The sequence below is a fragment of the Physeter macrocephalus genome, unplaced genomic scaffold (assembly GCF_002837175.3).
Source record: "Physeter macrocephalus isolate SW-GA unplaced genomic scaffold, ASM283717v5 random_231, whole genome shotgun sequence".
In the NCBI taxonomy this organism is placed as follows: domain Eukaryota; kingdom Metazoa; phylum Chordata; class Mammalia; order Artiodactyla; family Physeteridae; genus Physeter; species Physeter macrocephalus.
Window position 1 is genome coordinate 31,075 of NW_021145517.1, and position 23,263 is coordinate 54,337.

Here is a 23,263-nt window from a genome sequence, read left to right on the forward strand (position 1 = left end):
GAGTACGGGCCGCTCCGCTAGGCCCGGCTAGAAGCTCGCCGAACGCCCACCTGAAACCATGCGACTCGGATTGCGCCTGCGCAAGGTCGGCCGGGGCACATCTGGGAGAGGTCGTCCGGCGCGAGGAGAGTGGTACGCGGCGCGGCGGCGACGAGGAGACTGGGGTTGACGCGGGGTCAGGACTGGGGGTGACGCGAGGCGGGGCGGGGGTGCCGTGGGCTCGGCGGCCGAGGTGGGGCCGCGTTCACTGGGTCGGACCCTTGGAGTGAGTTCCTGTTTGACGCTCACAGGAGCCCAGGCTCCGGACGAAGACTGGCCAGAGGGGCAGCGAGGGTCGCAGCCAGAGTCGGAGCCTGGGGCGTCCGCTGAGGAGACCGAGGCTCTAAAGGCCGGTGTGGAGAGGGGGCGGGTCGGCCTGAGGGTCCCGGGGAGCGTCCGGGGAGGGGCTGGTCCCCCAAGGGAGGACGGCGGCCCCGTGTCTCTAATTCAGGGGTTAGTAACCCGGGCGGGTTGACGAATTTGGGGAGGAAGGAATTACACCTTTATTGTCTCAGTGTGAAATTTAGCAAGTACTTCGGTGACTGACCGAGTGGCGTTCGCTCTGCCCAAAACGAAGTCGCGATTGCAAACGGGGATGAGTGTAAATGATGGTTGGAGACAGAGTATTTGCAACTCCGACAAACTCTTCTCCAGTTGTCGCTGCTTGGACATGACGATAGGACTTGTTATCTAATGCTGTAAAAAGAAGCATCTATACTAATACAGTATAAGTTTGTTTTAAAGACATTTTGGTACCTAAATCGATATCAGTAATTAAAATTCTCTGTATTTTGATTAACGTGTGTAAACCCTTTATATAATGTGGTCATTTGAACATTTAAAATTACATATGGGCTCGCATTACATTTCTCTTGGAGCTTCACCAGGTGCAGAATGGTAAAGGTCCTCTGCACTGGTGTCACTAGGGTGCTGGTCAAGAGAAGCTCTTTGATACTATTCATGGACTTGGGTTCAAAGCTAGCCAGTTCCAGAGCTAGTGGATCTCGCCCACCACACTGCTACAGGGCCCCCAGCAAGTCAGTCCCCTCCCTGGGCCACAGATATTAATTTTCTAACCTGCTGTCCCCTCTGAGGTCTTTCCACCGTCTAATATAACCAGACCTTAAAATGTGTTCTTGCTCGTTATTCTGATTTTTTTTTTTTTTTAAATTCAGGGAGCTTTCTTCTCTCTTCTTTGAATGCGTTTAAGTATTCATCTCTTTGGGGGAAAAACTTTTTGTCAACGACAGAGTCCTTAAATTGGGCCAAAAGCTCTCAGAGTAGATAAAAATTTCCCCAAATTGCTTCTTAAGTAACTAAAATTATTCATATCCACCCATCAATATAAGTGCATGGCTCTGTTCATAGGGGGTATTCTGATATTTTTTTTATTAAAGAGTTTCAAATATGTAGACCAGGATCTCTAGCCTAACTGTGCAATAGAAGTATAATGTGAGCACGTACGAAATTTAAATTTTTTAAGTAGCCGCATTAAAGTTTAAAGATTGTGAAATCAGTCTCAAATTTTCTTTAGCCCAGTATATCGAAAATATTATCATTTCAACATGTAAAAAAATGTGTAGTTTACCTTCTTTTTTTGTACAAAGTCTTTGAAGTCTGGCGTATGATTTACATTTAAAGCACATCTGCATTCAGTCTAGCCACATTTCAAGTGTCAATAGTCACATTGGACAGCACAGCTGAAGCCCATTTGTCCGTGAATTTTGCCGAAGAGAAATGTTTAAGTTAACTTCCCTGTGCAGAGGCCCAGGATGCCAGTGTTTTTTTCCTAATAAATGATAATGCTATAATTTTTTGAACACCTATTAAACCCCAGGCATTATGCTAAAAACATCTCATTTAATTCTTATGGCCTTGTGGTAAGGTGAATGGGTCTTGCAGCTGAAGGAATTGAGGTCCAAAAAGGTCAAGTAATGGTCCCAGTCGCTCAGCTCTGGCCGGGGCTCAAAGTCAGCTCTGACTTGAGTGCACAGTCACTTGGCTCGTGGCTCAGTGATACAGATCAATAGTTTAGGTCTATCGAATGCTCACCATGCTGCACCTGAACGCTGATATCTGAGATGGAATCATTGCTACGGTGCTGTGTGGGTGATGTTATAGTTAACCCCAGTTTATAGCCGAGGAGACTGAGGCCAGAGCAGTGAGTGCCCAGGGACTCAAGGATAGTTGTTTGGTGGAGCCGAAATCTGAGCCTAACCCTAACCCTAGGCCTAATTTCTAACCTCAGGGCTCGTGCTCGTACCCACCTTCTCGGTCTTCTTTCTGCCTTTTGTGACTATGAACTCGCGTTGACTTTCACTATTTTGCTGACCTATGCCAGGCCCTGGAGGGGAACGCCAGAGATGGACCTCGTGAGACTCCCGCGGCTCTTCTCCGGCCCCCGCCCCATGGGATTGGCCATCCTGCACCACCTTGACCCCCTCAGAGCCAGGTGGGCCGGAGGCAGGGAGGGGCCCACGTGGCCGAGGGCCGCAGGGCTGATTCGGCTAGCGCCAGCAGCCTTCAACAGCTCCCTCCCTCGGCTGCCCCTCGGCCCGCGGAGCCAGAAGAACACAGGCAGCCTGAGCTCTGACCCAGGCCAGCCCAGCCCCACGGCCCCCCAGGAGGAAGGGGAGGAGGAGAGCTTTGGGACTCTTTCCGACAAATACTCCTCCCGGAGAATGTTCCACAAATCGACGGCCCAGTTGTATAACCTGCGGCTCGAGGAACAGAGTGTTGAAGAAGATGAAGGGGAGCTGCAGCCAAAATCATGGCAGGGCCCGAGAAACACCCCTTACTGGTACTTCTTTCGGTGCAAGCGCCTGATCAAGGAAGGAAAGGTAGGGACCCTTTGGATGCTGCTGCTCCTGGCTCCTGCTTCCACCGTGCCGTGGTATTTTGTGATGGGCCGCCCAGCCGTCCAGTCATCTCTAAAGGGTGGGGTGCTGAGGGCTCCTCTCTCCTCTCTGTCTTCACTCCCCCCTCGGTGCTGCACCAGGTGACCCGCCAGCCTCCTGGCTTTCAGTGCCCCCTCCTTCATGCTGGTCGTATCTTCCTGTTACCAGCTCGGCCATCCCATGGACTCCCCATCTGTGTATTCAGCTGCCTCCTCACCGTCTCCCTTATACTTACCCTCGGTGGCCTGCAATTTCTGTTCCCAACTTTGATTTTCCTATGCTTTCTTCATCTCACTCAATGGTAACCCCATTATCCATCTGCCCAGGCCACATGCCTTCAGTTCATCTCTGAGTCTTCTCTTTCTCTCACCAGCCCTAGCTTCACAATTTCTCCCGTCCTAACTTCTCGCAAGCCTACCCCTGAATGCCCAGGCCAAGCCTTCTCCTCGCCCACCCCCCCAGCTATTACGACACTTGTCTCTGGGCTCCCCGAGGCTCTCTCCACCTCTTTCCAGGATGTGGGCTCGCAGCATGGAGCCATCCCGTTAAAGCAGAGAGCAGATGGCCTGACTTCTCTCTCCAGCTCTCCCAGTGAATTCAGTGACACTGGGGATGTTCATTTCCTTAGGTATTGATAACGACATTCCATTTATATTTAAAAATCTCTTGGGGGTATATGTCGAAGCTTTGGTGAATGAAGTGACGGGATGTCTGAAATTTGCTTTCAAAAATACAGTTTGCAGGAGGAGTGCAGGGTATAGATGAAACAAGATTGGCCAAACGTTAATAGGCATTGTAGTTACACTATTCTCTTTACTTTTGTGTATAGTTGAGATTTCCCATAATGAAAAGTTGAGAAATAAAGAGAAGCTGGAGTCCTCACAATAGCTTATGAAGCCTGCAAGAACTGCCACCCGCCCTCCACTCCCCTTACCTCTCCGCCCGCATCTCCCCTCCTTCACTTACTCTGCTGCAGCCTCCTCTCTGCTGCCACAGCTCCCAAGCACACTCCGGCCTCAGGACCTTTGCACCGGCTGTTCCCTCAGAGAGCCACGTGGCTCCTTTCCTCACCTCCCTCAGATCTTTGTTCACCTGGGCATCGCCCCTGCCTCTCAGGGAGTTCCCCCATGGCAGTGGGACCAGGAGCTCTCACAGGTGGTGGGAGACTGGTGGGCTTCCTTCCTGGCCACCGCGAAGGCCCATGGCTGCAGACCACGGGCACCGAGAGGCTGGTGGCAGAGGCCTAGGGTGGGTGTTTGTCTCCTGGGCAGGCCTGAGCTTGGGCTCAGCTAGGGTCCCCCAGCCTCAGTCTCCCTCCCTCTGCTGAGGGTATCTGAGGCCACCCTGAGTCCCCCCTGTTGTGTCCTCCCCCCACCCCTCTTCCCCAGCTGGCCGAGGCCCTGGACCTGTTTGAGAGACAGATGCTGAAGGAGGAGCGACTCCAGCCCCTTGAGTGCAACTACACCGTGCTGATCGGGGGCTGCGGGCGGGCCGGCTACCTGAGGAAGGCCTTCCAGCTCTACAGTGACGTGAGCATGGGCCTGGGGGCAGCAGGGGCCAGGCTCCATAGAACGTGGGCTTTGGGCCCCAAAAGAGCTGGGTGCAGATCCTGGATGTGTCACCTGCTAGCGCATTACCCCCTCCAGCCTCAGTTTCATCGTTCATAAAATGGAGGTGATCTCAGATAACTACGTGATGACATGGAACGTCCTCCAGTGCCTGTCCGGGCCGTGGCAGGGCCCACCGGTCCCCTTCCTTTTCCACTGCTACTCCCAGTTAGTTTCGTTTGTGTTCCTTTTGTCTCACTCCCATCCTCACGCTACACACGGGTGTGCACATGCACCTTTCTTCCAAAGCTGATCCTTTGAAAAAGGGCTTTTATTTCTCTTGGAAGATGGTTTTACTTTACATTCGCCCACCTCTGGGGTGTGTTGTATTTGTCATCCTCAGAGCCAGGAAGCTGCTTCTTTCATGGGTCAGGAAAGAGCTGTGCCTGAGAGGACCATAGACTCTAGCAGAAGTATTCCCATCTTCTCCTGTAGCCAGGAGCTGGGAACATCCTTTATTCCAGCAAGAATTCTTGGGAGCCCTAGTCTCGTCATTTGGGCCTGGCCCGTAGTAAGTCCTTAGTACACGCTGTGGAGTATGTGAACACATAGAGAGCATCTGCCCATCCTTGAAGTTGGGATCACTGTCTTCCTTGTTCAGATGAGGAAACTGAGGCCTGGAGGGATGAAGTGCCATGTCTAAGGTTACCTCTCTCTCTTGAGAGTGCTGCACTTGGGAGTTGAGCCCGAAATGGCCTGAGAACAGGGTTCTGTACACTCTGCAAAAGCTGGTCGCCTACCCTCGGTCACGTTGCCCTTCTCTGGGAAATAGCGACTGCTTGGCTTTACCAGGAGTTTCTCAGACTCCGTCACCTGGAGGGCTTAATAAGCCCAGTGTCAGCCCAGGGTTTGTGACTCAGCGGGGGTGGGGTGGGGGCTGCTGAGGTGTGCTGCAGGGACCAGCTCCTGGCTGCTGCTGCTGCTGGGGCCTCTCTCCCACGATGCTCTCCCTTGTAACAGCCTTTCGAGGTGACCGTATCACCCCCATTTTTCCAATGACGAGCTAACTTACGACCCCTCAGGTAGTAAACATTGGAGCTGGGGTTTGAGCACCACCCCCCTCCACCCTTTCCCAGACCAGATCCACCCCATGCATCTTAACAGTCAGGGTGGCCTGGTCGGCCACAGAGCGGGAGCGCTGGGGAGACCCTGCTGCGAAAGCACCCCAGGCCCAGGGTGGACTGCTGAGCACCATGGGGAGGACGGTTTCTTGTTTGGAGCATCTGCGGTGCGGGGTCAGTTCCCAGAGCCCCTCGGGCTGAGTCAGGGGTTCAGAGAGCCCAGCTCTGCGTGTCACTCGGCTCTGCGTTGTCACAGGCCCGGCTCCCAGGCCTGTTCAGTGTGGTACACGGTCTTCTCTAGTTTCCTCTCAGGGTGGCCATCGTCTGTGCGTCTGGCTGATCCCAGAGCCGCCTCCAAGGTTCTCCCCGTCTCCACAGATGAAGAAGCGAGACCTGGAGCCCTCAGATGCCACCTACACAGCCCTGTTCAACGTCTGCGCTGAGTCCCCCTGGAAGGACTCTGCTCTGCAGAGTGCCCTGAAGTTAAGGCAGCAGCTGCAGGCCAGAAACTTCCAGCTCAACTTGAAAACGTACCACTCCCTGTTGAAGATGGCCGCCATGTGCGCAGACCTCAGGATGTGCCTGGATGTGTTTAAGGTGGGACATCCCTTCCTTCCTGCTCCCCATTCGGGACCAGTCCCACACGGGTGCAGGGTGTGAGGCTGTGTTGTCTGTGTTCCTCATGCAGGAAGGTTCAGGGGCCGATGAGTTAAGCCCCGTACTGGGATCTGGGGTTCACAAGTGAATCCCATGAGACCCTGTTGTCAGAGGCCTGGGTCTGGCAGACAGAGAGGCCCCCAGCCCTGTGAAGGCAGTGGGTCGTGTGCTCTGCTGTGTGCAGTCCCGCTGGATGGGACTCCCTGGTGCCGTACCAGAGGGTGGGCTTCATGGCACTTAAGATGAGCCAGTGCTCACTGAGGGGTCGTTCCAAAGGTCCTATAAGGCAAGTCCTGTGCCCCCACTTCATAGATGAGGAAACTGAGACCAGGGAGCATAATGCCTTGCCCACACTCCCACAGCGAGCCAGTGGTGAAGCTGGGACTTGAAGCCAGCTCTGTGCAATTCCAAAGCCTCATGTACAGGGGTTAAAAGTGGCTGCTGGGGTGGCCTTTGCGGAGAGGCTGCAGAGAAGTGACCGGAGCAGAGCCAAGAAGAGAGTCCTGGGAAGGAGAGGAGGAGGGGGTGCAGGCAGCAGTTAGCTCTGCTCAGCAGCTGGTACTGAGCTGGCCCGGAGCCGGAGTCAGGCCCCACCTCTTCCAGAGGCGTAGCCCTGAGCCTGACCTGGGGTGTCTGCCCTTAGCCAGCCCCATCGGGCCTGGGCCTGGGCCTGGGCCTTGGCTCTTCTGCAGATTCTCATCCGGCCCTCTTTGTTCCCTCCCCCAGGAAATCATCCAGAAAGGACATGCGGTCACAGAGGAGACCTTCAGTTACCTGCTCATGGGCTGCATCCAGGACAAGAAAACGGGTTTCCGATATGCCCTGCAGGTCTGTCCCGCCTGGCTCTGCCTCCTGTCTCTCCTGTTGCCCTGCTCGCTCCCCCTCCGTGTGCCTGTGTTGGCTGCACGTGATGATCCTGTGTGCGTTACTGGAGCCCTTGCTCCTGCCCTGTGCTGGGTGTTTTTATATTTGTGATCTTTTGGCCTTCCCAGAGCACGCTGCTCCCTTCGTTTTACAGATGGCAGGGAGGGAGGGCACGTGGAGGAGGCATGGGTGCTGCTCCAGTCGGGGCACAGCCAGCCCACACTCTCCCACTCCGCTCGGTGGCTCTCTGTGCAGCTGGCCCAGACCCGCTGAGCTTACGGTCCCTGAAGGAGTCCGACCCATCCCCCACTCAGCGTCTCTGCGTGTGGGACCCAGGAGTCAGCATTCAGTCCTGAGAGAGCCTCACGGACATTAAAGTTGAGACACGCTGCTCTAATCCCATCTCAGCGCCCCCCTTATCAAGTGCGGAGGCGAGATTAGCACTGGTACCACAGCTGCCTCCCCAGCTCCTCAGGAGTGGGAAGGATCTCCTGGGGCTCAGACACCTCCTGTATCAGAAATGCGGGGTCTCAGCCCCACACAGGCCTCGTGCAGCCAGATTGGCATTTCAGCAAGATCCCCAGGGGGTTGGCCTGCACAGAGTTTGAGCCCCAGTGATCTGGGACAGCCCTGGACCACGTGCCTCCCCTCTGCAGACCCCCTGGAAACAGTGGCTGCCGGCCATCCCCTGGCTGCTTTATAGACTGGATCTGGTTCCTCCCTCTCTTTGGCCTCGATCTGTTCTAGTGAGAAATAGTCTCTCACGCTAGCAGCCGGTTTGTGTCATGCACTTGTTAAACTGCTCAAGCTGGGCACCATAGCCCTGTTTTAGAGACGAGGAGGCTGAGGCTCCCGGAGGTTGAGTAACTTGCCCAAGGTCTCACAGCCACCAGCAGAGCTGGGATTTGAACCAAGAATCCCTCCTGCCACGGGATAGCGTCTGTGTCCCTGATAAACCTCAGTTCTGTCAGCGTTCCCCATGGAGGTGGCTTCCCAGACCCTTGCCCTCCTCAGGACCCTGTCTGGTGGGCAGCGGCCCTCTTGCGTGTGGCACCCACCTGGGCCTGGCCGGCCCTGACTCGTAGGCACACTTGACGTGAGCTCCTGGCAGCTGCACGTGGCCTCCCAGCGAGCCCGCGCACAGGAGCCAGCGAGACCAGTGAGCCTCGTGGGGCATCTCGTGGCATCTTGGTTGGTGTCAGAGTGACTGACACGTGGTCAGACTGCCCCCTTGAGAACACACAAGTGTGCTAGACTCCTCGCTGAGGGGTGAAAACGACCTCAGCTCGAGGGGAGACAGGACTGCCCGGGCCCACAGCTTGTGAGGCGCTCTTCCTGGCTGAGGCCCCCCTCCGCCAGCGCCCACTCCGTGCTCTCGAGGAAGCTGAGAACGCCGAGTGGGGCAGGGCACACAGCAGGCACTCAGGAAGGGCAGCTGAGTCCAGTCCTTAAGTCAGCCTGGGCTCCTCCAGCACCTAGCCTCCCTGGCTGTCCCTCCCCAGGGGAGTAGGGAGAAGGGCCTGGGAGAGCCAGAAAGGTGGAAGTGCGACACGGTTTTGGGGTGAGCCAGAGGAGGGGAGGAACAGCGCCCCGTGGAGGCTCCCAGGTTCTGGGGTTCTTAGTGGCCCAGAGCCTGGCGTCTTTCCCGTGTCCCTCCCGCCCCCATGTTTGCCAACCGTTGCTGCCTCGCGCTGCCTGCTCTGCTGAGGGCTCTTTGGAGCGGGAGCTGGGGGTGAGGCCTGTCTCTCCTCGGCAGGTGTGGAGGCAGATGCTGAGCCTGGGGCTCCGGCCGAGCCGGCACGGCTACAACCTGCTGTTGGGGGCAGCTCGGGACTGCGGCCTGGGGGACCCGGAGGTGGCCTCGGCAGTGCTCCTGAGGCCCAGGGAGGAGATGGTCCTGCTCCAGCCCCCGGCAGGTGGGCGGCAGGCAAGGAGGAGAGACGGGGTTGGGGCGGACAATAGCCTGTCAGCCAGGCTGCACGTGGAGGCCCTGGAGAGGCAGCTGTTTCTAGAACCTTCTCAGGCACTTGAGGGGCCTCTGGAGCCCCAGGAGGCTGGAGCCCGCGGCAAGGCCCAGCCTGGGCTGGAAACCAAGGCGGAGCCTGACCACGCTGTGGCCCTCCCCTCTGCGGCCCTGGCGCCGTCTCCCTGGGGGCTGGAGGCCAACCTCCTGACCCCGGGGGCCGTCCCCTCGGCTGTGGTCTCCTTTGGGACCGTGACCACTCCAGCCGACAGGCTGGCCTTGATGGGGGGCCTGGAGGGCTTCCTGGGAAAGATGGCGGAGCATGGGCTTCGGCCCGACATCAAAACCCTCACGCTGCTGGCGGAGGTGGTGGAGCCCGGGAGCCCCGCAGAGTCCTCGCTGCTGACCGTCTTGGACGCGCGCCAAGTGGAGGCCGACCTGACCTTCTTCAACACGCTGATGAGGAGGAAGAGCAAGCTGGGCGACCTGGAGGGGGCGAAGGTGAGGGGTGCGGGGGGAGACACAGGGCTCCCGGCTGGGCCCCTCCTCTCCTTCCCCCTCGGACCCTCCCCTGCCAGGTGTGTCAGCCGTTCCTGCGAGAGGGGCACAGACTGTCGGAGCCCCTGGTGAAAACCTGGGAATCGGGTGGTGAACCAGCCATATTCCCCACCCTCCCAGAGGGGCCACCCTTCAGCCCCGCCCCCGCCTCATGGACTTCCTCACACTCACTCTGTACTTGATCCTGTTCTGAGAGCTTCACATCCACTCGTTTCTTTACTGACCACAGCAGGAGGCTCCGCTGGCCTGTGGCTTTCCTCGTCTCACAGATGGCGACATTGGGGCCCTCACAGGATTTTTGTCCATTCGTACAACGTATTTCTATGTAATGCCCCTTTTGCCAGAAGCTCTGACCTGGGCCCTCCTGAGAGCTGACAGAGGCAGCCTCTGCCTTCAGGCCCTCAGAGCAGAGCACAGCTTTCTCTAGAGCCCCTCCCTGGGCCCCGCCCTGACCCAGCCAGGTTGAGCAGGCATCCTCTTCCCCATCTCCTGCCCGGGGGCTCCCTCGCTGCACTTCCCATGCTGTTGTCGGCTTTGTCTCCTGCCCTGGACCACAGGACCGCCATCCCCTGAGGCCCTGGTGCTTGATGGACATCGAAGGCCCGAGTGCAGGGATGGATGGTGGCCGGCAGAGGAGCGGAGGGGGCAGGAACATGAAGGGCGTTGGAAGAAGGGATGACGGGCTACGGACAGGCGGGCTGGAAGGCAGGGGGCCTCGCAGAGCAGCTGCCTCCTGGGGAGCCGGGCCGAGGCCGCTGCCCAGTGCGGTCAGCAGAGCAGGCTCCTGCCAGGGCTGGTGGGCCACAGCCTACGCTGATGCCACGTCTGTCCCCACAGGAGCTGCTGCCAGTCCTGGCAAAGAGGGGAATCGTCCCCAACCTGCAGACATTCTGCAGCCTGGCCATCGGGTGCCGCAGGCCAGGGGATGGCCTGCAGCTGCTTGCAGACATGAGGGTGAGCGGCCCGGGCCCAGGCATTCCCCGGGGTGCTGAAGAAGAAAGCTGGGGCAGGGGGCAGGGTGCGAGGGGGCCCTCCCGAACAGCCCAGGCCTCTGCCCTCAGGGTAAGCCGTTGGGGGCGTGGCAGGGAGAGTGGGGTCGCTCTCGCTGCGAGTGTGGAATGGTCAGTGGCCCAATTTGGGAGAAAGGAAACCGTGGTAAGGCGCTGCAGGAATGGGCGTTGAGGGCCAGGGGTGTTATGCTCACCAAGGTGGTGGCGGCGGGGTGAGATTGAGGGGTGGGGGCAGGTCTTGGCCCCAACCCTCTAGGGGGATGGAGGCCGTGATGGGAGCAGGGAAGGTACCAGAATTCTCGGGGGACGGGGGTGCAGTGAACCACAGGAGGCGGTCTCCTGCCCTGATGTGGTTTACTGCCTGAGTCTGTTGATCTCTGAGAACAACCCTCTACTTGCTGTCCAGGTTCTTCAGGGCTGAGAGGGCAGGGTCCTCAGCCACCTGGGATGGACCCCAGAGCGTGGGACGTGGAGGGGGGCGTACAGCCCGTTGTTGCTACGAGGTCCTGCCCTTCTTGTCCCTGGCGGCTGGTCTGCAGAGCGGGCCTGACTGGCAGGGTAGCTCCCCAAGCCCGACGTGCCGCCGGGGGCCGCCCTGTCCGAGCCGCCACCTTCTTCTCGCTGACGGCGTGTCTGTGATGTTCCAGAAATCCCAGATGACTCCCAACGCCCACATCTACAGCACCCTCATCAGCGCGGCCGTCAAGAGGCTGGACTACGCCTATCTCATCGACATCCTGAAGGACATGAGGCGGAACAGGGTCCCGGTGAATGAAGTGGTCATCCGCCAGCTGGAGTTCGCAGCCCAGTACCCACCCACCTTCGACCGGGTAAGTGCGCCAAGCTCTAAGGTGCCCGTCGTCTCCCTAACCAGCGCCACCCCCCACCCCGCCCGGTTCTGACCTGCTGGGATTGGCATCCCATCCTTTTGCTTTAAACTGTCGGTGGCTTCCCTTGGGGAAAATTCCAAACTCCTCAGACCATGGCCTGCGAGCCCCTGTTCACGTGGCTCATTTCATCTTAGGCCACTCCTCCCTCGGTTCATCGTCAGTCCCACGGCCTCTTCCCTGCCTCCGGGGTTTTTGTATTCCCTCCACCTTGAGTGGCTGCCTGCTTTTGTCATGGCTGTGGTTCCTTCTCATCTGGTAGGTGTTGGCTCAGATGGCTCTCTCTCAGAGGTGCCCTGCTGACGGCCCCCATACAAGCACTATTCCTTTTCACCGTTTCACAGTCGGTAATTACACGCACACGTGTGTGACTCCTTCCTTGAGGAGATTGTAAAAGCCCCTAGAGGTGGAGGCTGTCTGCCTTGCTCACCTGGGTCCCCGGTGCCTGCCTGTCGTCCGGCGCCCAGCACAGATTGTTGTTTGTCGAGTGAATGGGGACAGCAGGAGGGCAGCGATAGAATCTGATTTGTAACGGCCACTTCTCTCCTTGCTGTTCTGAGGATATCAGGCTCCGGGGCTTTGGTTTTTAGGTCCGCTGAGTCAGCCCCTGTGCTGAGCACCTCCAGAGCAGCTGTGGCCTGACTGGGAGGGAGACAAGTTGGCCAGGACACACCAAGCCAGGGGACGTGGGGTCAGGGACGGCTGAGCAGGGGGGATGCTTGAAGGCTTAGTAAGAGCTAGTGAGATAGCGGTGGAGAGTATGCCGGAGGGCATAGCTGGTCATCTTTGGACAGCTGATAGTTAGTCTTATCTTACTGATGCCTCAGAGTTCTTTAAATATTCTGGACACTAGTCTTTTGTTGGTTTCATGTTGCAAGAGTCTTCCAGTTGGAGGGTTGTCTCTTCACTGTGTAGGGCCCACTAGGGGTCTTCTCTGGTTCAATCAACAGTCACCAAACTACCAGAAGCCTAAAGCTTATTGTACTCAGTCATACATTCATACTCCCTTATGGTGGACTTACTTCTATTTGTGATCATCAGGTTTTTGCTTCATGTACTTTCAGGCTCTATTAGGTACAAGTTTAGAGTTGTTAAACCTTTTGAATCACCGCTTTTATCATCATGTAGTAACGGTCTTTATCTCATACGTTTTGTCTGTTTTTCCCCTGGTCTTCTCTGTGTTCCCCTGCCAGCTTTCTCTTGGTGTCTGCCTGGCATGTCTTGTTTCCTTCCCTTCTTCCCTCCTCTCCTGAGGCTCTGCAGCAGTGCTGAGATGAGTCAGAGGGAGGCAACGCCTGTGCCGAGCGGGAGGCGCTCAGCAGGCTGTGGAGGCACAGCTGGTGGCACCCAGCGATTCTAGCTGTGCGGGGCTGGGGTGCCGTGCCTGGGTATAGGAGCACAGCAGCACAGACTCAGGAAGGATTGTTAGCAGATGAGAGAATCTGGGTCTGCCCCATGGTACAACTTTGTTTCTCTACCGTACACTACTCGGTGTTGAACAGCTTTTCTGCCTTCTCCCTTTGACCAACTGGAAGCAAGAACAGCTTCCCTGAGCCCTGAGCCAGCTGCCATGGTTTGGGGTCAGCGGTAGGTAGCATGCAGTGAGTCTAATCGTGGCCCCTCTGAGCCTTGGAACCCCACGCTTTTCCAATTACAGTACAAAGGGAGAAACACCTACTTGCAGAAGATTGATGGCTTCCGAGCTTATTATAAGCAGTGGCTGAAAGTGATGCCAGCAGAGGAAACCCCCCACCCGTGGCAGAAGTTCCGGACCAAACCAAAGGGAGACCAGGACACCGTCGCTGTGGCCGATGTGGCCAGAGGCCCTGGGGACAGGTGATGGGGAGACCCTGGGGGACCTCCAGCAGAGCTGGAACAAAGTGCATGGCCTTCACATGGCTCTGCGGGAGCCCCAAGAGTCCCTTTCGTATTCAAGACACGTGAACGTGCCAGTGTAGCTGCAAGCTTGAGGGAAAGGTCTGGGCTACAGTAAGAGCTGCAGCTTTTTGCAGGCATTGGTCTGAGGTGCCCAAGAAGTTCATGGCAAGTCCAAGAGCAGCTTGGGCCACCTTGGTATGTCATCTTAGGCCCTCCTCGCCTGAGAGGTTGCCACCCCCATCACTGATGAGGAAAGTAAGTGCTCAAGGTCACACAGCACCTGTGAGGTGCAGTTAGGATCACGCCTTAAGGGCGACTGGTCTCCAGGGCTTGGCGCTGTCCCACTGGGTTCCACAGACTGCTGGTTCTGAAAGAAGGCAGGCAGGACCCAAAAGGTTTAAGAGTTTTATTTCTACAAATCACAGCTGATGAACACGAAAGCCTTGACACGTAGAGACCATGCCTCTACTCGGGCCTGGGGAACTGCTCTGAGGAAGAGCTGCTCCCAGGAAAGGGTGGCGTGACGGGCAGAAACGTGCGCAGTCCAGAGTCCAGGGCGGAGAGGGGTCGGGGCCCGACGGCCTCAGCCAGAGCAGCCCCGGCAGCCGCAGTGCGTGCACTCGATGATCCGGCCCTGCAAACAGAGGACAGCTGAGACCCTGCGCCCCTGCCACAGGCCACACGCCCACACGCAGGAATCCTCCTGCGGGAAGGGTGGCCATGGGACATCCACTCCCCACAGGACACTCCTCAGAAACCCTCCGCGACACTGCTGGATGGGGAGAATTCCGTTCCCTTGTGAAGACGGAAACGGCTGCTGTTGACACTACGGTTACATCTCTATGTGGATTTAATTTATGCAAATTCAGTGTGCGCACTTGCTCCCCAAAGAGGAAAAAAAAAAATCTGTGTAAATGATTCTTGTTTTTCTGCGAAGCACGCGGGACACACCCTACAGCGAGCGGGGGGTGGGTCTGCTACTGCTCAGGGGGCTCAGCGCCAGGGGCCTCAGGGCCTCCTCTGGGCTGGGAAACTTTCCACTGTGGGCTCGGGAGAAGAGCAGTGTGTACTTGAATCTTTGTGGCAGCGGAACAGTCTTGTCCCCCAGGCCAGGTGTGGCCCAGTGTCTGGCTGGGGGGAGCCCGCCCAGCAGACAAAAGGCCCCAGGGCAATGGTTTTGCTTTTCCTTTTTCTCCTTTTTTGGAGGAGCAAGACTCTGGTCTAAAGGAAACAAGATCTGATGGTGAAATCCAACTAAATCTGAACCAGGCTCTGCTCTGGCCACAGGTCTGGGGCAGGAGCCCCAGCTAGACATCACCATGGAACCCCGGGGCTCTCGGAGGAGCAGGGCTTCTGCTGCTTCGCCACCCCCCCGCCCCCGCCAGAGCCCAGCACCAGAGCCGCCCCTCAAGAGGCAGCCCATGCTCGCCCTCCACTGCTCCACAGGCCCATCCTCGAGCTTCCAGATGGTTCGGGGGACAGAGCTGCCTGCTGAGCTAAAGCCCTTGGCCCAGAGCCGAAGCCCTACAAGCTGTAACTAGTGCTGCGGCGTGAAGGGACCTTGTGACGAGGGACCGTGTGAAAGAAGACATCTGGCCTGACCTCCCAGTGGGGCCCACGGCGGTCAGCCGAGGGGCCACGCTCAAAGGCCGCTAACGGCCAACAGCCCAGCAACACTTCTCCGCCTCCTGCGGCTCCACTTCAGAGGCGTCTGTGCGCGGAGCTGAGCTACTGCACACCCAGCCGTGTTCCCCAGCCGCCCAGGAAGTTCTGGCAGGAGACACGGTGATGCTAACATTGAAGTGTCACTGGGAGGAAAAGGAGGCCTGGAAAAAAGGGCGGCTGAAGGGCAAGCACTGGAGGGAAAGGGACAAACAAGCTCCTGCCGACCGGCCCACCCTCCCGGCCACCCTGGGGGTGGGTATCATCACCCCCATTTGGTTAAGTGAGGAAAGGAACCCAATAACTTGCCCAAAGGAGGAGGTGAGACTGGCCCCCAGATGTAAGATAATCACTGCCGAACTCCCTGGCATGGATTCCTGACCAGAGGGTCTCACTGCTGCGGGGATGGCCAACCACAAAACAGAACAACATAAAACCCCTTGTGGTCACTAGGGCAGAATCCTGACAGTAGCATCACACCCAGTCGTCAGACATGACAGGGGTGGAGACATTACCACTTCCAGCTTGCTTTTGGGGACCCGGCAAATGCAGTTCGTCCCAAAATTGGTGTCCCGTGTCTGAATGCACCGCAGGCAGCATAGGTTCTCATATCCCTGCTTTTTCCATTTTGCTATCAGGTTTTTATCTGCGTAGCCTTCTTTAATACAGTATTCATACAGTTCTGTCAAAAAGATGGGGAAAGGGCATCAGACCATAGTATAACAAAGCTCCCCCCACCCCTGGCCCATCACTACCCACCCTTAAAAAGAGTATTTAGCCAGGGGCTTCCCTGGTGGCACAGCGGCTAAGAATCCACCTGCCAATGCAGGGGACACGGGTTCGAGCCCTGGTCCGGGAAGATCCCACATGCCGCGGAGCAACTAAGCCCGTGTGCCGCAACTACTGAGCCTGCGCTCTAGAGCCCACGAGCCACAAATACTGAAGCTCGCGCACCTAGAGCCCACTCTCCGTAACGAGAAGCCACTGCGATGAGAAACCCGCGCACAGCAACAAAGAGTAGCCCCTGCTCGCCACAACTAGAGAAAGCCCGCGCACAGCAATGAACACCCAAAGCAGCCAAAAATTAAAATTAAAAAAAAAAGTATTTAGCCAATATTGTCCTGGCCCCTCTCCTTTTTTTGGTGGTAAGAAACATCATGACACTTGCTGAGGTTTCAAGAATTAAATAAATCTGAAAGCTACTCAAGTTGGGAAGGTCAAGAGAGAATTTGGCCAATTACCTCTGCTTATGGCTTTCCGCTTGTAGAAGAGGTCAAAAATATAGCGGGTTTTCTGGTGATGGATCCTAAAGATGGGCCACAGAGATTCCACTTTCCTCTTTCCCTCGTGAGGTTCTGTTTCAGCTGGAGAGAAAACGTGTTTGTTTTTTGGGGGATAGGGTAGTCTGCATAGGATATAGGGTTATTTTTTTAATAAGTAGGGATAAAGAATAAATCCTTTGTACCCACTAGGATGGCTATAATCAAAATGACAAGACAGTAATAAATGTTGGCGAGGATGTGGAGAAATCAGAATCCTCATACACTGCTGGTGGGAATGTAACATGATGCAGCTGCTATGGAAAACAGTCTGGCAATTCCTCAGGAAGTTAAACACAGTAACCATATGGCCCAGCAATTCCACTCCTAGGTATATACCCAAGAGAACTGAAAATGCGCTTGCACACAAAAACCAGTACATGAATGTTCATGGTAGCCAAAAAGTAGAAATCACTGCAGTGTCCATGAACTGATGAATGGTTAAAATGTAATCTAACCACATGATGGAATATTTTTCAGTTATAAAAAGTAATGAAGTACTCACACATGCCACAACATGGATGACTCTTGAACACGTTATGCTCAGTGAAAGAAACGAGTCCTCACAGACCACCTATTGTATGACTGTCTATACAGACGGAAAGTAGATTAGTGGTTGCCTAGATCAGGGAGACACGGGGAAATGGAGAGGGAGGCACCTGCTAAAGGGGATGGGGTTTCTCTGCGGGGTGATAAATACAGTAAAACTGACTGTGGTGATGGTTGACTAACTCTGTGAACACACTAAATGCTGCTTAACTGAATACTTTAAAAGGCTGAATTTTACAGCATATGATTTATGGTTCATTAGGGCTTTTTTTTTTAAAAGATAAAAGGTAAGCCACATGACTTGAACATTAATTGCTTTAAATTAAAAATGCCTTTTAAATTAGATAAATTAGAAAGCAAAGGTTTTAAAAAAATCAAAGACAACCTCTGTTAATACCCGGGTCTCTATCCTTCCAGACCTATTTCTCCAGCATAATAATTTCTCAAGATAATTCTGGACCTACAGATGGGCACTTTTAAGGCACCTCTAATTTCATTTCCCAACCAAAATCGTTTAGGAAAAAAAGAAAAAAAAAAAACAAGTCTGAAAGTTCTTAGCATGGCGAGCCTGCAGGAAATAATGGCTCCATCAAGACGTGTAGGATCAGGTAGCAGCTTGCACCTGCCAAAAGGCAAGTCTTTCTCTTAGCATTACAAGCTGATCTTTGTCACCTCTTCTCTGTTTTTAGGGCAGAGGAGAAAGGGTGAGAAGGGTTAAGAAACCTATACCTCCATTTCTCCGACACCGAGGCTGTTCTATTACCTAGAATGTGTAATTCAGCTCAATAAACAGGATTCTGTGATCCAAGTCAAAGGCAGGTGTTGAGGACTCAGCGACATTGCGTGTCTGCTATGGGCGAGGCCGTGCTCCAGGTGCCCAAGATATGGCAGTGGGCAAGACACAGAAGCCACCGAGCCATGATCTGAGAGGGAAGCAGATCAGCCCCTGGTGGTTAAGTGGTAACGGCCACAGAAAAGAAGGGAACAAGGAAGGGGATGGCGAGCAGGGAAAGACGGGGACTGCCACTTTATACTAGTCATCAAAGGAGACATCCGCTCAGAGACCTTAAGAAACAAGACGTGCAAGGTGGGCTGGGGGGGTGGGCAGAATGGGTGAAGGTGGTCAAAGGGTACAAACTTCCAGTTATAAATAAGTCCTGGGGAATCTATAGCATGGTGACTATAAAGTTAATGATACTGTATTGCATATTTGAAAGTTGCTATGAAAGATCTTAAAAGTTCTTATAAGAAAACAACTATGTGAGGTGATGGGTGTTCACGAAACTTGTAATAATTTCACAATATAGTCATATATAAAATCATGTTGTACACCTAAAACAATACATTGTATGTCAATTATATCTCAATTTAAAAAAAAAAAAGAGAAAAGAGGAGAGGGGCAAACATGTTTACAAGGCAGAGCCAACAGCAATGTAAAGGCCCTGAGCTGGGACTGTAACGGGGTCAAGGGACAGCAGTGTGGCTGGGGGCTTGGTGGGCTGGGGGCGGTGGGGGGTAGGGGATGGAGTTCAAGGGGTGTGGGGAGAGTGTGCTTGACCTGGAAGGCCACAGAAGGACTTGGTTTTGCTCTGATGGGGGGCTGAACCACCGCAGGGTCCTGGGCAGATGGTGATGTGATCTGACGTACAACCTAAAGCCCTCACCCTGACGGCCCCGTAGAGAAGATGCAGGGTGAGCAGAAGCCGGAGGCTGCCGCAGGCACCCAGGTGACAGGTGAGGGTAGCCTGGACCAGGTGGGGGGTGGCGGGGCTAAAAGGAGTCGGATTTTAGGTTCGTGCATTCTCTAAGGTTTCAATAAGGATAACTTCAAACATACACAAAAGAAAACAGTATATTGAACCTCCCAAGTACCTTCCACCCAGCTTCAACAATTAACATTCAGCTATTTGTATTTTATCTGGTTCTCCCTACTTTTAGGAGTTGGGGGAACTGGAGTATTTTAAAATGAAACTTCTAGTGTTGAGTCAAGGCTGGAGAAGACATTTGTTCACCAGAGTCGAGAGTGTTTCGGAAAGCCACGTGACTAGATGGGATGACTGAGGGAAGGGGGGGTGGGGGCCATGGAGCTCCTCAGGCTGCCATCCTGGATGTGGAACCTTCCTGTGCTTTTTTTTTTTTTTTTTCTTCCTGTGCTTTTGAGTCATCTCTCAACATTTTAATCGTAGCATCACCCACATTTTAAAAATTTCTTTTTGGACCCATTTTCACAAGGTCATGTGAACATCCTTGGATATCATTTTGTACAGGTTCGCACACAGTAGAAGGCAGCTTTCAGTGGGTGATGTGGAGTCCTGCCACTAGGAGGGTATGAAAAGAGGCCAGAGGTAGGGGACACTGGCACAGACGAGACTTAGGTTTCTGCCTCTTTGCTAATGCCCCAAACTGCCTATTAACTTCAAATTTCAATTAGTTTAAAGTACCCGTGAAAGCAAAGTTATTTACAAGTCCTGGTTACAGTCCACGAAGATAGTGCCTTTATTTCTCAGTCACCCATAAAAACCCCTGCCACACATAACTTCCCCCATCTCTGCCCCTTAGTCCCTATAATCAGGCTCTTTTTGTTTGGGGACTTACAGGGCAAGAGTGGCTACACAAAAACTTGAGTAGCAAGCTAAGAAACAGAAAGAGCTGGGCAGTTGTGCTGAGCTAGGAAATAACAGGACAAACTAGGAGAAAACAGGAATTTTCCTTCCTAAGATAAGAGGACCAACTGCTTCAATAAGTGTGGGTTGTCCTGTAAATGGTCCTCAGATCAGAAGGACAGGCCTGGCAATGCCACTGGCTTTGGGCCTTTGTGGGCCCAAGCCTCCTCCAGGGCCTAGGAGTGCGGCCGCAGATCCCACAGGCAAAACTTGTGCGGAAGGCTACAAACTGGAGGCTGGCAGCCTCCACCAGCGCGAAGGCTGGCGGCCTCCACCAGCCTGAAGGCAGCCTCCACCAGCCTGAAGGCAGGCTCCCACAGACACTTTTTCTTTAAGTTTGAATTTTAAATTAGAAGAGTTCACACAGAAAAGCTGAATTTCTGCTTATCTTGGAAAAAGAAAAACACTCAGCAAATCTGGCCAAGCTGAGGCTGCATCCCACATGGTAAATGGCCCTGGGTGAGGAGCAGCTTCTCCCCACCCCCAGAGCTCCCTATCGTTCCCAACACTAAAGCCAGCTCTGGTACCACCTGCCATCCGCTCTGTTTTCTTTATAGTGGAAGCGAGAGCAACATGAAACTAGGTCTTAAAACCTGTGTATCAAAAATGGGAAAGCAGAGAAGAACTATATGTTTAAATAAAAACAAGAGAAAGAATACTTCTTTTGACGCCAAAGAATATCACATACATCTAAATGCTCTCCCTCCAAAAAGTCACCCCTTAAAAAGAGGAAGTAGGTTTATTTGCAAGGACTCACAAAAATCTCTTCTATTACAGCAATCTCTTAAGTTCCTTTATGTTGAATAAAGATCTGTTTGGGGAAGAAATCTCTCAGCCCAAAATGACCTGATTACTGCAAGTTCTGGGTATTTAATAGAAGTTACCTGATACAGTCAGCTTCAAAGGAAGCAAAGTAACTTAACACCCACTTGCTACTTATTGTTAGAGGTATGACTTCATAATAACAAAGGTTAGATTAATTACCAAAAACTTAAAAAAAAAAAAAGATCGCTTTAAAAAGCAATTCAGCAAGTGGTTATACTGTGATAGGGCCGACAGATGCTTGTGGCTTCAGATAAAATTTCCCAAAACTGCACACTACACTGACTCACAGAGTGCAGGATCACACAACATTTAGAGGGAAGTGAAGATGATGCATTCTGGAAAACTGGTAGATGATGCGAAAACAAAGTGATGATGAAAACAGAGACTCCCAAGAAAAATCCGAATAAAAATGTTTCAGAACACTTGGAAGTGAACAGGATTTTCCAAGTAAATATATTTTGTATGATTTTAAATATACCTCTAACCAACACAGCAAATAATTATAGGTAGACTACTTGATCTATACTCCCTAAAGCTCTTATATTCAAAAACATTTTTGAGGACCTTTTCATTTGTATTATCTTACTTTCTGGCATTTACAGTATTCCTATCAGTTAATAAGCAAACAAAACATGTCAGTGTCAGGAGGCCACAGTGGTACAGCCTGTCTCTTCCCATTTATCCTTGCATTTATGCCTGGCCCCTTGAAGCATGTAAGCCTGTGACCCTTGGACACAGCCCACTCACACAGGAACTCCCCGACTCACCTTCTCTCATCTTTTGATCTAATTCGTCCAATGTTGGCTCGATCAACTCCCAGCCATCTGGGGGAGCTTTCCGGCTTCTTTTGACTTTAGGCATTTTTTTCCCCAGAAGATAATCTGCAAAGTTCTGTGGGGGAAAAAATTAAACGAATTGGTTTCTGAGCCTCAGATCCTCAAAAGACTTCACAAGCCACAACTCTGGGGCACCCTCATGTCCCTAAATCTGTTTCCTCATCTGTAAAGGGGGGATAATAGAATCTACTTATGGGGCCATTGTGAAGATTAATTATATGTAACATGCCTGGCATTTAATGTGTGCTTACTAGATTTTTGCTGTTACCATTAACTGACATCAACTATGAGCCTGTCCCTGTACTGAGAACATAGAACAAAGAATAAGACACACACTGTCCCTGAGAAGGTGATATTCTAGCAAGGAAATACAAAGTGAAAAGGGAATTACAACACAGTGTGAGGAAGACTATGCTTGGGAGAGCGAAGAAGATGAGTGTTTAAAAAGGATAAAGACAGTGTGAAACCAAAATACCTTATAGGGTCTGTTTCCCAAGAGTGTATGTAGCAGAAAGAAAGATCTCTGGTCTCTTCAGTTACAGGCTTAGGTTCTTGGCCAGCTGTGACTTTGGAGAGGTCACCTTCCCTCTCTGGTCCTCAATCTTGTCTATAAGACGAGGACAGTGTATTAGCCGGAGGGCCAACGTCTCTTAAACCCAACAAACATACTACCTAAAGGAAAGTCATGTAAAGCCCAACAACAGACCAGTGCAAATCTACATAGCAAGTCATTTTTCAAACCGCATAGCATTTCCTAGGTGGCAAAGAGAACTCAGGTTAATGATCTCATCTTTAAGCATAGCAGACTCCTCTCTTCCAAGTTCATTGAGTTACTCCCCTCTGCAGGGTGCCTGACAAGTTTATGAATCCCCGCCCCTCCCTTTCATGAATTCTCCGTAACAACCTTACAGATGAAGATCAAACTACAAGAGGTAAACTCAGGGTCGCACACAGGTGGGAACCGGAAGAGTCCGACTCTAATCGGGGGCTCCTGACTCCCAAATCAGTGGTCTTTGCACTTGTCTACCCTGCTATGAAGCTAGAGACGGATGGAATCTGGTCCCTGTCCCAACGCGCAAGGGCTGGGAGGACAAAGACACGGGAATGACCACTCTACTAAGACCCAGGGAGATTCGAGGGCCTGGCCCAGCCAGGGAGTTACAGGAGGCCTCCCAGGGGAGGTAACAGCTAAGAAGTAACCAGATCAAGGAGAAAGAGGTGCGGGGCCGTATAAGAGAGGTGGTAGCACTCGGAAGAGGCGGCGAGCGGAAAGGCGTTCGGAGGGAGGGAGGGAGGGAAGACGTTACAGCCCGGGTTGTAGGAAAGGCTCAGAGAGACGACTGCATCTGAACCGGGCTTACGAGAACAAGCAATATTTAGACAAAAAAAAGTTCCAGGCGGAGAAAAAAAAGCATGGAAAATAAAGGGGGAAAAAAGCCTAGAAGCAAGGGAACCCCCCAAATCTCTCATCCCTTCGGCCGAACGAGCAAAGCGCCGCCTCCTCTCTGGAACTCACTTCGACCTCCCGGTCCAGAGGCCCGAACACGTCCCAGTTCAGCTGTTCAGATCGCCCTTCTGGGCCAGTGCAGACCTCCGATCCCTGGCCCCAGCAGTCACCAAGGTACTCGAAAACAGAGTAGAAACACTCACCACGGCCTCCGTCACCGTCTGACGCCCCTTCTCTATTGCCTGCTTCCGCTTCCCAAGTTATCCCTTCAGGATGAGGTCCTCGCGGAGCCCCGCCCCACCTAGCGCGGATATTGCGTTATCTTAGGTGTCCGCAGCTCTGACTGTACAGAATTCCAGAGCCGCTGTCGCCTTTTGCCCTCACTTCCCGGGGGGTGACTGGAAGGCTTACGCGCTTTCTCCGGAGCGGGGGCTGGGGGCTCTGTTGCCCAGCAGCGCGCGTGCGAGCCTGGGCTCAGGCGGTGCGTGGGACAGTCCGGCCTCCCTGAGGTCCCCTGTCCTCGCGGCTGCGGCGGCGGCTG

General features: G+C 53.7%; 2 protein-coding genes across 10 annotated transcripts; one reads left to right on the forward strand and one right to left on the reverse strand.

The window, feature by feature from the left end:
- Positions 1 to 80: 80 nt before the first annotated feature.
- On the forward strand, positions 81 to 13,946 carry PTCD1 (pentatricopeptide repeat domain 1). Of its 5 annotated transcripts, none has more exons than XM_028484776.2 (10): positions 109 to 175; positions 291 to 388; positions 2,381 to 2,879; positions 4,325 to 4,465; positions 5,983 to 6,201; positions 6,988 to 7,089; positions 8,882 to 9,589; positions 10,484 to 10,600; positions 11,304 to 11,486; positions 13,201 to 13,690. In XM_028484776.2, the coding sequence occupies exons 3-10, from the start codon at positions 2,403 to 2,405 to the stop codon at positions 13,381 to 13,383; spliced, it is 2,130 nt and encodes a 709-aa protein (XP_028340577.1). In that variant the 5' UTR covers positions 109 to 175; positions 291 to 388; positions 2,381 to 2,402; the 3' UTR covers positions 13,384 to 13,690. The 5 variants fall into 5 exon arrangements, with proteins under 5 accessions (XP_007108799.3, XP_028340577.1, XP_007108798.2 ...); XM_055082708.1 differs by lacking the exon at positions 109 to 175 and adding an exon at positions 13,847 to 13,946 and having other exon boundaries at positions 226 to 388; positions 13,201 to 13,379; XM_007108737.4 differs by lacking the exon at positions 291 to 388 and having other exon boundaries at positions 81 to 132.
- BUD31 (BUD31 homolog) lies at positions 13,813 to 23,127 on the reverse strand. Of its 5 annotated transcripts, XM_007108738.4 has the most exons (6): positions 22,926 to 23,127; positions 21,751 to 21,882; positions 21,207 to 21,330; positions 16,325 to 16,447; positions 15,599 to 15,765; positions 13,813 to 14,055 (listed from the first exon to the last, which is right to left on the reverse strand). In XM_007108738.4, exons 3-6 carry the CDS (start codon positions 21,298 to 21,300, stop codon positions 14,005 to 14,007), a joined length of 435 nt encoding a protein of 144 aa, XP_007108800.1. In that variant the 5' UTR covers positions 21,301 to 21,330; positions 21,751 to 21,882; positions 22,926 to 23,127; the 3' UTR covers positions 13,813 to 14,004. The 5 variants fall into 5 exon arrangements, with proteins under 5 accessions (XP_007108800.1, XP_054938687.1, XP_023974571.1 ...); XM_055082712.1 differs by lacking the exon at positions 13,813 to 14,055 and having other exon boundaries at positions 15,519 to 15,765; XM_024118803.3 differs by lacking the exon at positions 13,813 to 14,055 and having other exon boundaries at positions 15,519 to 15,765; positions 22,792 to 22,931.
- Positions 23,128 to 23,263: the final 136 nt, after the last annotated feature.

Bases quoted from the DNA above. Each gene is read 5' to 3' on its own strand.
- BUD31 (XM_024118807.3), bottom strand. From the start codon at position 21,300: ATGCCTAAAGTCAAAAGAAGCCGGAAAGCTCCCCCAGATGGCTGGGAG. The intron at 16,448-21,206 runs GTGAGTCGGGGA...TTTTCTCTCCAG, and splicing joins AGATCAAAAGATGAGAGAAG to CTGAAACAGAACCTCACGAG. The intron at 15,766-16,324 runs GTAATTGGCCAA...TCTTTTTGACAG, and splicing joins GCGGAAAGCCATAAGCAGAG to AACTGTATGAATACTGTATT.
- PTCD1 (XM_007108737.4), top strand. From the start codon at position 2,403: ATGGACCTCGTGAGACTCCCGCGGCTCTTCTCCGGCCCCCGCCCCATG. The intron at 2,880-4,324 runs GTAGGGACCCTT...CCTCTTCCCCAG, and splicing joins GCCTGATCAAGGAAGGAAAG to CTGGCCGAGGCCCTGGACCT. The intron at 7,090-8,881 runs GTCTGTCCCGCC...TCTCCTCGGCAG, and splicing joins GTTTCCGATATGCCCTGCAG to GTGTGGAGGCAGATGCTGAG.